General features: G+C 41.7%; 1 protein-coding gene across 1 annotated transcript; it reads left to right on the forward strand.

Annotated features, from left to right (window-relative positions):
- Nucleotides 1–998: 998 nt before the first annotated feature.
- On the forward strand, nucleotides 999–14,713 carry chpt1 (choline phosphotransferase 1). Its single transcript, XM_078242515.1, has 8 exons — nucleotides 999–1,452; nucleotides 3,795–3,942; nucleotides 4,076–4,217; nucleotides 4,704–4,788; nucleotides 5,250–5,381; nucleotides 5,473–5,631; nucleotides 7,770–7,895; nucleotides 13,036–14,713. Exons 1-8 carry the CDS (start codon nucleotides 1,213–1,215, stop codon nucleotides 13,150–13,152), a joined length of 1,149 nt encoding a protein of 382 aa, XP_078098641.1. The 5' UTR covers nucleotides 999–1,212; the 3' UTR covers nucleotides 13,153–14,713.
- The last annotated feature ends 847 nt before the right edge of the window (nucleotides 14,714–15,560 follow it).

Raw genomic sequence — 15,560 nt, forward strand, 5'->3', positions numbered from 1 at the left:
TGACCCATGGATTACAATAAAAAAAAAAAAATTAAAATGTGTTTTTGCTTCGAGTACTCTTTTTGTTTGGATTATAAGAGTATGTCTATCTGTCTACAAAAGAAGAAGAATTGAAGCTTGCAAAGAGAGATTCATTTTTGTGGAAAATTACCTGACAGATTTTTCATGATGTACCAAAACATGGACTTTTGATAAGAGTATAACCTACATTTGTAAATGTTACTTTCATGCACAGAATGTAATTGTAATTTTAGGCAAACTGGTTCCCAAATATGTATCTTTATAATTTCAAAAATAGGCTAAGTTTAGGACATATTGGACACTGAATTTGACAATGGCTATACCATTTTAAATTCCACTTAACTTGAAATGTATGCAGGGACACATAAAAATAAACTACATAAATCAATATATATATTATTAATAATAATAGCCTTAATAAATAAAATAAACAGAAATACTGATTCTAGTAGACTATATTTAGACTTACATTTTATGTATTTCCAGCCAATAAAGAAAGAAATTGAGGAATCCGTATCCACCGAATTAGAACAAGGAGTGTGGATTTAGAATGTACTGTAATAATGTCATGGATGTATTTTTAAAAAAAATAAAAAATGCACATAAAATATTTCAGCTTAACTGTCAAAATCACTAACGTTACATCTTGCGAGTGGAACCATAACGTTATTCCATCTTCAACCTAAATAGTACTAACGCTACAAACCAGGATGAGTGGCATTAAAACATGGATATGTGAAAATGTTATACTTACTGTCATTTGAATAGCTATGGAATTGATGGATTCTCATCCGAGTTTGCTTACTTGTAGTTTTACTTAATTTTGACATTTAATGCAGCATATATGGTTTAATTAACCTCGCAGTTGCATGGATGGATGTATTATAACCATGAATGTAATAACAGCAGTTGCCATATACACATTTTTTATTTAAACTTCCCGGTGCGCAGCCATATTATTCCCTTCCGGATCCTTGCTTCCTGCCGAGACGCAACTCGCTCAGAAATGTGAGTATCGACATCTCATGGGTTCCGCTGTGGAAATGGCCTCTCGTCTAGTCACCTACCTATAAATGCTAAATGAGCTGCTGTTTTTTGGAGTCGGCCGAAAGAAGATAGCCCCGTCTGAACCACTACCCGGGAGTATTGGAAAGTTTGTTACGGTAATTCGAGTGACTAGGCAGAAAAACAATGCCACATTTCCTGTGGCCAGAACCGCTGTCACCTGCACAACTCAAGCGGTTGGAGGAGCATAAATACAGCGCCTCCGGTCGATCCCTGTTTGAGCCACCGTGTCAAATCTACTGGAACTGGCTCGTCCAGCAAACTCCGATATGGATCGCACCAAACACTCTGACTATTGTTGGACTGATGGTCAATATCCTCACCACGGTGGTGCTTGTGTATTATTGTCCCACTGCAACAGAGGAGGTGAGTACTGTAACAGCGACCTTGGCCAAAGTTTCTACACAGAGACTAGCCCCAATTACGTTCCTTCCTCTGGTATAAAAAGGAACGCGGATCCTCCATTCAGGAATTGCGTAAATGAAAGTGCGTGACCACTTACGCAAACTTCGCATGCCTGAAAAGCCGCAATTGAAGATATTTACTGAATCAGCAGAGGGAACTTGTTAATTCGGCATACATTTTAGGTTCACAGCTACTCAAATTTTAATAACATGTCTACTTAATTTATGGGGTCACCCTGTGTTTTAGCAGAAGGTTCGGGCAATATCAAAGAATCCCTTCGGACAGTTGATGCCCCGTTTTATGTATGTCAGTGTAAGCCGAATTAGAGACCGTCTTCTAATGATTCTGGAAAGATCTTACATATATTGTCTGATAAAAAAAAAAAATCTGATTAGGTGTGATATCGCTCCCCTACAGAAAAACTGTATCGGGTGTAAACGTTTCCGTCATGTGGTCTTTCACGTTCTTTACGTGCCGTTGTTGTGTGTTGCTGTCTGCCGAGGATGCGGTGTTGTTGGTGGTAAAACACAGTAATATGAAGGGAATTAGGCTGTTCTTGTTCATTTAGCCATAAGAGAGGAGGCTAACTATGGTTACTAACACTAATGTTAGTGCTTGCTTGAAATGGCTCCAGATGCATTTCTAGTCTCAGCTTCCTAAAACTTCAAATACACTAATAGGCCTTGCAACACACCGTGACCTATGATCCATTTAACTTGTCAGCAGGTTTACTGTGAAGCAATGACCCAAGCAGGAAATCCATAGATGTGTGTTACACCCTTTTCCAATCCAACCTATAAGAACCTTGCAACTAAGTCCACAGATCATGCAGCATGCTGTTTCTGTCAAATTCCACATGTGCATTATTCCCTATTCATTATTTAGTATTGCATAAGGAAAACCTGGCCACTCTTCGGCATGGACTTGTAAATGTATGAAAGTCCCATGCCTGTGCAAACAAACCTATATTAGAGGAATTGATATGACCCAATAGACACAGTTTATAGCTCCCTAAACCCTAAACAAGCAGACTCTGTCCCCACCAGTCCATGAGGCATTTAGGACATGGATTTTGAAGAAAACCGCAGGATCTCTGAATATTTAGGACAGCATGAGATTCTTGATTTCTCTGAAAACACAGACAATCTTTGTCTCCCTCTCTCTCTCTCACACACACACACACACACACACACACACACACACACACACACACACACACACACTCACAAACATACACACATTGTAGTGGTAAACACAGTGTTGGCCGGCTCTCGTGTCCAGATGGTCTATAACCTCCACCCCAGTGAGAGGAACTGAGCTGCTCTATTCAGCTGAAATCCTTCATTCTCCATACTTACAGAACACACACAGATGCATATGGTGTGAATGGATGGTGACTAGTGAGAAACTGAAATATACTTTCCTAACACTTGTAATAGTACTCATAAGTTGCTGTTTTACTGTAAGTTATGAGGGGCTGCAATCTGCCATACAAGTAGGGCCTGCACATTGTTGCCATGTCATTAGTCATGTTTCATGAGCAATTTCTCAATTTCTTTCTATATTTAGACCAATTACAACAGAATTACAAAATGTTGTCATTACCCCCCTCAACCAGCCCCCCCCCAACCTCTATATCTATATAAATAATATAAAAGATGTTAAAAGTGGTAAGATACAGTTAAACAAGTTAGTACAGAAAAACAAGAAAAATCTGGTGACTACCTATTGTAGTAGTTAAATAATATTGTGCATACATTGATGGTAGGTTTTATCAAACAGGTACAGCCTGATTTCCATTGCTTGACAATAATTCTGCATCCTAAAAAGTAACCACACTCTTAGATATATATTTAATTTTATTCAACCTTTTATTATATTGCATCTGGTCTATAAAATGTGAGAACACAGTGAAATATGTCCATCCCACTTTCCCAGATTCCAAGGTGACATCTTCAAATGTCTTGCTTTGTCCGACCAACCGTCAAAAAAACCCAAAATATTCAATTTACAATGACATAACATGGAGAAAAGCAACAAAAGATTCACAATTGAGAAGCTGGAACTAGGGAATTTTTAAAATGTTTTTTAACTTTAAAAAATGACGTCAACGATCAATCAATCATCAAAATAGTCGCATTGTTTTTCTTTCCATTGAATAATTGATTATTCAACCAATTGCTTTAAGCTCTATCTTGCTTCTCCTAAATGTGTGTTGCTTCAACAAATGATGACAAGGCTGTGGTCCTTCTTGTGAGCAGGGATCCCTAAAAAAAATCTCCCCCTCCCCTCCCCACCTCCAGGCTCCAGCATGGGCCTTCATCATGAGCGCTCTGGGTCTGTTCATCTACCAGTCTCTGGACGCCATTGACGGGAAGCAGGCCAGGAGGACAAACACCAGCTCAGCTCTGGGGGAGCTCTTCGACCACGGCTGCGATGCCGTATCCACAGGTACTGTACTGCTCACTGGACACCTGAACCCAAGCTATTATTCTTTTTGTTTTGCAATCTATTAAGAATCCACTGCAGTGCATTATTCGATCAGGACGAGATATTCATTATTTGTGTGTTTTTCTTCCTTCAGTCTTCGTTGCTGTGGGAACATGCATTTCGTGCGGAATAGGAAGACTCCCAGACTGGATCTTCTTCTGTGGTTTTATCGGGATGTTCATGTTCTTCTGCGCCCACTGGCAGACCTACGTGTCCGGGACCCTCCGCTTTGGCCTGTAAGTTACACACGTTCAGTAGTGTCCAGTAGAGCTGGGCAATATATCAATATTATATCGATATTGTGATATGAGACTAGATATCGTCTTAGATTTTGGATATCGTAATATGACATCAGTGTTGTCTTTTCCTGGTTTTAAAGGCTGCATTACAGTAAAGTGATGTCATTTTCTGAACTTACCAGACTATTGTAACTGTTCTATTATTTGTCTTTACCCACTTAGTCATTATATCCACATTACTGATGATTATTTATCAAAAATCTCATTGTGTAAATATTTTGTGAAAGCACCAATAATCAACACTACAATATCGTTGCGGTATCGATATCGAGGTACTTGGTCAAAAATATCATGATATTTGATCGCCCAGCCCTAGCGTCAAGTAATAAAACGGATACCGTTCTGCTCCTATATAACTATGAAACTGTTATATTGTCACTTAAATTTAATAAATCTCACTCTTTCCTGTTACTTTCTTCACAGGATTGACGTCACAGAGGTGCAGGTCGCCATCACGATCATGTATGTGATGTCGGCTTTCGGAGGCGTGAGCCTTTGGCAAAGCACGGTAACTAAGAATGATATATGTCGTACAGTCATATGTACAGAAGCACACACACACAGGAACATTTTCATTTCACCTTGTATAGTACAAGTTTTCTTCTCCATTAGTTTTTGCACCAAACTAATTATCTACTCAGTTCCTAGTTTTTAGTCGTCATTCTAGTCTTAAATAGAATGTGTGTTTTACTTTTACTCTGTGCTGCCTTTGGAGGCTTGACTTAACATCACATGAGAAAAGTGAGAAGGTAAATATGGCTAGCTAATGCAATGGCAACATGTCATCTATTGGACATGATCTGGCTCAAAAAGCTGATGATGCCTTTTGTATTTATTTTTTTTGCTTTGCCCTCCCATCACGCCTCGGCATGCCTGCAGCTTTCATATAAGCACATTTCTTCTTAATATAGGGGAATGCTTTGTGTCTTTGCATTCATTTTTAATCTTTACGTGTATGTGTTTCTGTAGTTGCCCATCGTTGGACTGAAGCTGTACGTCTTCCCTATCATTGGCATCATCGGCGGGGCCCTCTACTCCTGCTACAACTACTTCTATGTCATTTTGAATGGAGGCGTTGGCAAAAACGGCTCAACTGTGGCTGTAGGTCAACAAACAAGTCTGGAGATACAGTATAACTTATATAGCAGATGCTATGTTGTGAGGCATACTTAATAAAATTCCCTCTCTTTAGGACACCAGTGTGCTGAGTCCTGGTTTGCACGTCGGCCTCATCCTCACCTTGGCCTTCATCATTTTCAAGAAGTCGTCCAGCCAGCTGTTCGAGCTCCACCCCTGTCTGTACCTGCTCACCTTTGGCATGGTCATGGCCAAGATCTCCAACAAGCTCGTGGTACGTTTATATTGTCTTTAAGTTGTAATGCTTACGATTTAACTCCTGGGTGATATAGCAACATCCGTGGTTACATTGGTAACCGCAGGTGTGGATCAACACTACAGTAACACTTGTCGGGTAGCTACTTTGGGGTGGATCTGTTAACAGTGCAGCCTAAAGGCTGATTTATGCTTCTGCGTTGAATCGACGGCGTACCCCCGCAGACCCCTCTGCGTCACCGCGAGCCCTCCGCCGTAGCTCGACGTGCACCTCCAAAGATGTGTAACTTTGCGTCGAGGCGACGCAGACCGCAAGGACTGTGATTGGTCAGCTGGTCCTGTGTGTTGATAGTCGGTGTTTCAAGCGACCTACTGTGGGGAGTAGCAACATGCTAGTTCACTGACACAAGCTTTGCCAATAAACTCAGACATATTTTGCTTACAATGACGGGGTTATCTGTTTGTAAAGTGTCTATATGTCAGTAACGTTTTGAAATTGGCACTTTGCCAGCAAGCAGTACTTTGTGGGCAGTTGTGCTAAAGTTTGCTTGCTAACATAACATAACACAAACTGGCTCTGGCAGACACCTCGCAAATAACCTCAGACTTATCACCCCCTAGCGTTATGGTGGTGAAGTGCACCGCGATGCAAAGCCACTCTCGACGCAGAACTCCGAAAGGGTCACGACGCCGTAGGAGCGACGCCGTAGCTACAGCGTTGAGTTGACGCAGAAGCATAAAACAGCCTTAACAAACTCAAGTTCTTTTAAGTGTTTTATTTTGTGGACGCACTAACCTCTGTGATAAATACATTGCGTCAGTCTGTGACTGCTTCACAATAAAAAACACTTTTAATTTGAAGCAGCAGTTGAAATGTTTGTTTTGCATCAGCAGTATCTTAATTCAGCTCTGATGCAGTTGTAGGACAGTCAACAGTGAGTCTGATATCATTGAGATAAAAATTAAAAACCGCAACGCTAGAGTACACGCTGCACCATTTCCTGTGAATCCCTCCTGCGTGTGAAGGCAATTTGAATCTAGTGCAGGAATGGCGGACTCCGCCAACAGCAATGGAAACAACTATATACAGAGGCAATTACAGAATGTCAATACATTAATCACACATACAAATACATTTTGACCATAAATGGTATCAAAAACGGGGGTTTGATTTCATGGCTATCTTTAGAATTATAACTTTATTCACCTTTTTAAATGAATTGTCCTAACATTAAGGGCGTTTTCACACCTGTAGTTTGTTTGCTTTGGTCCGAATCAGTTGGTGAGTTAGGAAACTTGGAGTGATTTGCCCTCGGTCGGTTTGGTTTGGTTTGGTTTCACACCTGAAAAAAATCCAAGCGTACCAAAATGCGTCATTACAAATCAGGCAAGAACGTCCAGCCCTCTTATTGGTCGGATATGTCTGGGGGCGGGAGCAAGAAAGTAAATACAGGAAGAAGGTCCTGTGTTCTGGTCTAGTGGTCAAACCAGCTCATTTCATTAAAATGATCAGACATTGTTTCGCGAGAGACGTGACTACGTCTGCTCTGGTCACCGAGACTTCGCTCTGCTCTGCCGGCGTCCGTCTCCAATTTCAGCGGCAGCTGGTTCTCTTAATACATCCATGGTTTGACCACGGAGATACGAGTGACGGACGGCAAGCTTGACTGCAGTCTATTTCTGTGATAGAAACACTGCAAGCTGCTACAGTTTGCTGCCCTGCTGCATCGCAGATTGCTAAACACACCTGACTACAGGAGACATTTAGCTCAGACTTGCGGAGTACATATAGATGGTGCGGTTCGAGTACGGATCACGTTCTCACCACAAACGAACCGCTCCAGAGTTTGATTGAAAATGTACCGAGACCACCTCTTCAAACTGGTCTTGGTACGCTTGTTTGGTTCCGCTTTTGATGCGCACCAGAGTTTGATTGCCGTGTTCTCACCTGCCCAAATGAACCGCACCAGCGGGGCAAACAAACTCTAGTTCGATTCAACCGAACTAAGGGCTGTCGGTGTGAAAACGCCCTAAATGATGCTCCCATTGTTGCATCTGTGTGAACCCATTTTTAGGCTTGTTGTTTTCTCATGTTCCCTCTGTTTGTCATTTAGTACAGAATGTATTTAAATAAGCGTTTTCTCTGTTTCTCTGTAGGTCGCACACATGACCAAGAGTGAGTTGCACCTCCCGGACACAGCCTTCATAGGCCCCGGCCTCCTCTTCCTCAACCAGTACTTCAACAGCTTCATCGATGAGCACATAGTCCTCTGGATCGCCATGGTCAGTGTTTGACACATTTATGGTAGTATTAACGGTTCCTTCTTTCGTAAAGGGTGTTATCCAAAGATTTAATATTGCTAAATAACCCCGTAGACTACCAATCACCATGTGTAAAGTGATGAAAATATACAGCAGATTTGCATTCAAAGCTGCCCAAAATGCAGAAAAGGCCCTATTTGATGGTGTAAAATGCTCTCCATGGTGTCTGTTTGGATACTGTGATGTAATACAAACTGTACATTTATGCTTCATAAAGCTGCACCCACGACTCACCCAACAAACAAAGCGAACGTGCCTTTAAAGCTGCAGACGTACAGACCAGACAGCCGACCCTCGGCAGAAAAGGCAGTTGGACTGATCAGTGTCCCCGAGTGTGCCTCAGAACACACCAAAGCGACGAGACATAATGCGTCTCCATAACAGCAGGCGGCGCTAATCTGTATTGTCGCCCAAAAATGAAAACCGGCAGCCGATTGGACAAACGCGTCACATGGTTCTGGTTTCTCCGGAAATTCAAAGACAGACTGTCATGGCGGCTTGTTCAGAATACGATCTCATATTGTACTAAAATAGTTCACCGAAACGTGTTTTACTGAAAACATTTTAAGCGAGAAATAGGCCGTGCAGTTGCTAAATCTGTCTTCATTTCAGATCAACAAAGGTCAGTTTAAAAGATTTTCGTCAGATTTTGAGAGACTCTAGTCACGCTCATTCCGCTCCTCGTTTCCGGTACTCTACCAATCAGATTGGTCATTTGAGTCCAACTGCCGGCCGTTCCCGCCCTCCCGATTATACATGTCAAATCGGCCAAAATGAAGGCCGACGGCCCCTCAGACGGACGACGGCACGGAACACACGGAACAAACTCGAGTCACTGACCTCGCCAGACTGTCCAACGGCCGATTATCGGCTCTGTGTGTCCAGGCCTTAAGGCTGTTGCAGAGAAAAGTATCGTTCAACTAGAAAAAACCAACCAGTTTCATTAATGAATACCTTCTTTTCTTTGCATACATGCTTCAATTACGATCTTTACATTGTCATGACAACTTCATTGAACCAGCAACATTAAGGGCCCTATTTTAACGATCTTATCGCACGCCGTGAAGCGCCTGACACAGGTGCGTTTATGGCGTGTCCAAATCCCTTTTGCCAGTTTGACGGCGGAAAGAAGGGTCCATGAGCCAGGCGCATGGTTAAAAAGGGTTGTACTTAGTGTCTTCATTAATTCATAGGTGTGTTTTGGGCGTAACATGCAATAAACCAATCAGAGTGTCATCTCCCATTCCCTTTAAAAGCCATATTATGATGGCCAATTTGCACCGTAATAGTTTTATTTTAAGAATTCACCTGAACACACCTCCCTGTAAGACCAGCACACCCATGGGCGCACAGACGGGAAACTGACAACTGCGTCGGTCTTAAACTAGCAAAAACACACAGGCTTTGAGCCGCGCTGCACCTGGTGCAAGATAGGGCCCTAAGTCTATGTACACGTAAGCACAGTGGGGTTCTCAGTTGTGTGACTTTCACTTTAGCCTTCTTATCATCAGGCACTCATTCCAGCTGTAGTTCAAAGTTCCTTTGACATCCATGACACATGTTATCGCTGGCTTTGGTCTAATACTGCTCAGCTTTGACATAGGATAACATAAAACTATTACAACTCTATACGTGCTTTAGGGGGCACCTCATAAACATTTTAACCACAAAGTCCACAACTATTTGTACCATTTGCAAGCTTTAAACAGATTCATATGTCTGGTATTATATAAGAGTAAAAAGTGTGACGAGATAAAACTCCAGCAAGGACTTAATTACTAGACCGATGCCGCTTGTGGCCTTCATCTGGCTCATCAGGGAAAAAATAAGCATGAAATAAGCAGTTCTCATACCCTGTTTACACATACATGGTTATTTGAAAAAACGGAGACATTTCCCTTCGTTTACACGCAAACGGAGAATTTGCCTCTGAAAATGATTCTTTCTAAAAACTCCGGCCACAGTGGAGATTTTGGAAAACTTTGTTTGCACGTTTGCATGTAAACTGAGACAAACGGAGGTTTAGGCAGCCGAGGAAGAGAAGAGAGAGGAAGTGATTGGTTGCTATTTTTGGGATTCTGATTGGCTAACGTGGGCTTGAGCTTCTCGTTACACTGCCACCTACAGGTTTGGCATGCATGTTTGGCATATATATGCTCTTGACGGCATATATACACGGGTTCGTGTAAACAAACACTTTTCTGAAAACTGACAGGTGTGCACGATGTTATTTTTGAAAACGGAGAGGTTGATATGTCCGTTTATGAAAATAGCCGGCCACGTGTAAACGTAGCAATAGTGTCAGGGGGAGCAGGACCAACAACTAGGGATTTATTGAACAGTTTGTATAAAAAATTTAAAAAAAGCTACGGTTGTGTTGCAGGCCTAAAAGGCCCTGCACACCCACACAGGTGTTTCCAGTTATTCTGGCTGATGAGACCTCAAGTCAGAGCAGGAAAACCACAGGTGTCACTAATGACATTAATTACACCTGGTACTGTGCGTGCTGGCTTTCCTGCTAAGACAAGTCAAAATGTCAGCTGCAGAAAAGGTGTATAAGAATGATAAAGGTGAAAGTCGAGAGAGGTGTCCGGGCCGTGCACACAGTCCTGACTAAAGTTGTAAGGAAAGTGAAAACACCTGTGTGGGTGGACCCAGGGGATCGTGGGAAAATCTAAAGAACCATTCCTCACTGCCATTAAAGAAAATCAGGCAAACAGAAGTACAGAGAATTACATAAAATATCCCACAACAAGATAAGAGTGTAAGTGATAATAAAATAACTGCCACAATTAATGCCTGTGCTGCTTAGTGGAGTGTAGGTGGCGTTTTGGTTTACAACTAAAATGTATTAGTGGATAAAAATGTGTTTTTAGGTAAGTTGGCCAATGAGCTCAAACCCTGGTGTACTCTGTTTTTTTGAATGAGCAATGTATAAAAGCCTAAAGTCACTAGTTTACATAGATTTGTTTACTGAAAGATTTGTAGTTGTATTTCTCTTAGGGCGTTTTCATACCTGAAAATCCGAACCAAGGTCCGGACCAAGGTTCATGTTTTTGTTACATTGTATACATTTGATCCGGAAAGCTTTGGTTTCACACTGCAGTTATGCAAGCGCACTAAAGATCTATACGTGACAAAACTACGTCCTGCCGTCATCACATAAGTGAGCTGCATCTCCAGATACTTATAATTAGGCTTGTTCGAGATGAACTGCACCTCGCCTGTAAAGTAGACGAGAGCAGGCGGGAGCCACCGGGGGTGGTGATTAAAAATCTGCTGTCAAGTCGGAAAGTTTCCAGCAGCCTTCAGGCTGAACAGGAAGTGACACTGTGGTCCGATTTTAATAAAATGTTATCAGACCCATATATCAGCTTGTACACAGTCTCCAGTTGTTTTAATTATGACAGAGTAGCTGTCAAAATGCTCTACATACATGTGATCTGTTGCTGATTTTAATTAACAACACATTGTAGATGATCTGTAATCTCAACAGATTGAGTTTCTCTGACTTCTAAAAGTCACTATCAGCCACAGAACATGTGTTCTGTACAGAATAAGCCTTTAAATCAGACAAATGGCAGTTAAAATCCCTCCAATTCAAAATCAATAAAAAGTTGATATAAAACGTCATCATGTTGAGTCGATTCTCAACCAATCCGCTGAGAGGCCGGCGTTTCCCAGCATGCCCTGGGTCCGCCTGGGTCTTGCAGTCGGTGGAGAGCAGCCGCGGCCGCCTTGATCTCATGAGGTTATCGCTGCCCACGTGTGCATGACGTCCGAGCAAGTCGGGATCAAGTCGGACACAAATCTAACCAGCATGCATTGGGCGGCGATCGCCGGTGATCGATTCTGCGCAGATCTGGCTCATCTCGAACGAGCCTATTGATTGGTTTGTAGACGGGCTTCCCTGTCCTCTCGTCTCCTCTCTCTGTGTCGGAGTTTTTTCAACTGACTGCTGATTCAGAGACAAACGGAAACCTACACTGTACATTTACTACCACTTTTTGTGAATGTACCCAAGTCAAACTTTCGTTTAAAAGCATATTTAGGACGGAATCGCCACTTTTAAGATTTAAGGCCGGAAACAACAAGACCTATGGTGAGTTGTTCAAAACCTTTCTTTTTAGTAAACTCTGGGTACACAAACAATGTTGTCAATGCTTTTGTTAAGGTGTAGAGACCCTGGTCATACTTCGAGCAAAGTTCCATGTTGTGTCGAGCCTTCTTAGTGTTTTAAAAATAGCTATTTTGAGGCTAGCATAAAAGTGCCCCTAGCACTCCCATTCAAAAGGCCATTTGACCGAAAAACAAAAATACGGTAAATCTTAAAAGTGGCGATTCCGTCTTAAATATGCTTTTAAATGAAAGTTTGACTCGGGTACATTCACAAAAAGACCCTAGGTTCCATTTTGGTGAGAGTTACGCTTTAAAGGACCTTTCCCCAGTCTTGTCGCACGAGGAGAGCCTGCCAGAGCTTCTTGTATTTGGTCCGAAAGTCCGAACCATCCAAAAAATGCTTTCACGCTATAAACGAACCGGACCAAGTTTGGTCCGGACCGAGACCACCTCTTTTTATCGGACCAAAATTGTGTCTTTTGATTTGGACCGTGGTCCGGCGGAGGTTTCACACCTGTAATTTTGGTTCGGATGAAACTGAAAAGTCCGAAAGTCTCCGCCCTTAGTCTCACATTGCCAGACCTTCCTCCCCAGCGCTGTGGAGGATTGTCTGGCTAGTCCACACAGCAATCCGGGATGGTAGAAAAACGTGCTGTGGTTCATTGGCATTTCTTTAAACCATTCGCAATCGTCTTGGGCGGTGCTAAGCGCCGGACGGAGCCCCGGTGCCGCTGCAAAATAGCCTCGGGAAGGAACTTGTTTTGGTGGAACATGATTACGTTGAAAGGTTGTTTCAGTCATGCAACAGAAAACTCAGATTGGACCGATCAACCAAATCAACCAAGTTTAGAATGCCAACACAAAGAAAGCGGAAGGTAACGGACATCCGGCCTAAAAAGAGAGTCATCCTGCGGAATCTTTCGGCTGTTTATACTTTTTTATTATTATTATTTGATGTTTGATCCTTGCCATCTTTCTTCAGGTCTTCTCTCTTCTGGATCTAACGCGCTACTGTACGGGCGTGTGCCTCCAGATCGCCTCCCACCTGCGCATCCGGGTCTTCAGCATCACGCCACCGAGCCACGGCCACCGCGACTGAAGGCTTGCCCGGCGGGAGGAGGCGGGGGGGGACGCAGACCTCTCCCCGCTCCTGAAAGCAGACGATGAAGAGGAGAGACCCTCCTCAACCCCGAGCCACTGCAGCCTTGACAAAGTGACCACTTCTGATTAAAACTGCCTCTCCCACAAGATGGAAAAATACAAAAAAAAACAAAAAACAACTCAACACTATAACCCCCCCCCCCCAAAAAAAAAGGAAGAAAAAAGGTTTTGAAAAGCATGGATCTACTGAATGGAAAATTCCCTTGGATTCTTAATTGGCTGTTGTAGCCAATATGTTTTAATTTAGACATCATTGCATGTTGTCAGAAAATAGTTTCGATTTTTACATCTACTTCCTGCTTATTCAACTCAAATACCAAAATGTTTTCTTCAACGGGTACTTTATAATTTGGGCAAATATCAGAGCATTTTATCTGCTTTAAATTTGTGGGATTGTCATATAATTAAGATGCATAAATATACCACAGTCCTAACTGCTCAATAAGGTGAATCTCTTTAATATATGCCCAAATTAAACCTGTTGAAAGTTCTCTTAATGATTTTGCTTTTATTTATTAAATGAATGTGACCCAATCTGACATGAATCAGGGCTTGAAAATGCAGATTAAACATTTTTAGATGACCTTTAAAACCTCAAATAATTCCCAATGAATTTTGCAATGTGGACTGGCAAGTTGTCAACGCGCGACGTGACGGGGTAACGGTCTGTGTTAGTGCTGAAAACGACGACTGGATTTCTATCAGGCTTCTCTTACAAATAACTTTCTATTTATGTTCTTATTCTGTTATTCATCTCATCCTCATCCTCAGTCCTGGAAAATAAAAAATAAACACCTCAACTCTGGCCTTTTAGAGCGCCGTCGACTGATGAAGCATTAACACATGACTTGTTCTGCTTTCTCTGTTCTTCTCCCTGAAGGGCTAATAGTTAATTATTTGTGATTGTACAGAATTCTACTGAAAACGCCTTAAGTATTTTTGTTGTAATTATTGTTTAACTTGTGAATATTTAAAACAGCTTTGTATGTTTTTTTGTTTTCCACTACAGTCATCAAACCAGATGCAACCATAGGAATAATACGCTACTGGAACTGTTCACTCATAACGTTTTTTCACTTATACAAATGTATATTATGTAAAGGTGAGCGATTCATTTGGTTCTTGAAGATTTGTTGGATTATCAGTCGTCATCCGACTGACTCATTATTCAGGTTCATTTGGATCAAAAGGGATATTTCTGTAGTGCCGATAAACTATTATAAGGGTAAAAGACAATTGTACTCTTGAATTTTATTTGGAAAAATGAAAATGATCTTCGCTTAGATTCTGCTTACTGCAGGATTTTAGGAAATTAAAGACGGGCATGTCCTAAAAAGATGATTTTTTTTTTGATTTACAATGGACTTTAGAACTATGCATTGACATGTACCACCTTGATTTCAACACCATGTTGCACTGTTCAATAATACAGTTAAACACATTTGTACTAACAGATAATGTCGGAGTGGAAAAAATTGTAATAAAGAAAATATTTTTCATGCGATGCGTTGTTATTGTCAGTGGTGAAAGAAGTACTCAGTACTTTACTAGTAAAAGTTCCAATACCACCGTGTAAAATACTCCATTAAGGGTAAAACTCCTGCATTAAAAAAAGTTACTTAAAGGGATAGTATGGATATTTTTTGTTGTGTAATGTACTTATCAATAGTCACCGTAGGTGGCGGTCGGCACGCCCCAAGATTGAGAAGCAGGCATAAGTCTTGGCACAAAAGCTAAGCGGGGGAAGCAGCAAAACTAAAATTTATATTGGTTTAAGTGTACGCTATGTTTAGAATATTTTCACCGTTTTACCTTCCTGTCAGACAGCCCTTTCTGACAGGGAACTGTAGCCGTTATATCCATCAATGCTCTGTTCTTAAACGGATATTTATTTTTTATTTTTTGCTGGGCTTTTATTTTTTTTTCAAGATATTTTTTAGGGTTCTTTCCTTTATGTAGAGCAGCTGAAGAGAGACAGGAAATGGGGGGGGGGTATGACATGAATCAAAGGGCCTCGGTTCGGATTCGAACCTGGGTCGCTGGCAAGGACAGAGCCAACACCAAGCGAGCCAGAGGCCACCCCAAGGTGGGCTTTTTTACATGTTGCTGCTGCCCCCATCAACAGCAGTAGGCCTACATTGCTTAGCTTCTGCGTCGGTACTCCTGCCTGCTTCTCCAAACAGAGGGTGTGCCGACCGCCATCTACTGTAGGTAATACAATCCACTTCTAAATATCCAAACTATCCCTTTAATTTAGCACAGATGTAGCAAAATGTTCATAGTATCAAAAATGATGCCAAATTTGACAAAATACTGCAAAACCAATGATGTAATGACTAACTAAGA

This window comes from Sander vitreus, chromosome 23 (assembly GCF_031162955.1).
Source record: "Sander vitreus isolate 19-12246 chromosome 23, sanVit1, whole genome shotgun sequence".
In the NCBI taxonomy this organism is placed as follows: Eukaryota; Metazoa; Chordata; class Actinopteri; order Perciformes; family Percidae; genus Sander; species Sander vitreus.

Excerpts from the sequence above, each read along its gene's own strand:
- chpt1 (XM_078242515.1), top strand. The coding sequence starts at position 1,213 with ATGCCACATTTCCTGTGGCCAGAACCGCTGTCACCTGCACAACTCAAG. Across the intron at positions 1,453-3,794 it reads GTCCCACTGCAACAGAGGAG|GCTCCAGCATGGGCCTTCAT; the intron begins GTGAGTACTGTA and ends CCCCACCTCCAG. Across the intron at positions 7,896-13,035 it reads TAGTCCTCTGGATCGCCATG|GTCTTCTCTCTTCTGGATCT; the intron begins GTCAGTGTTTGA and ends ATCTTTCTTCAG.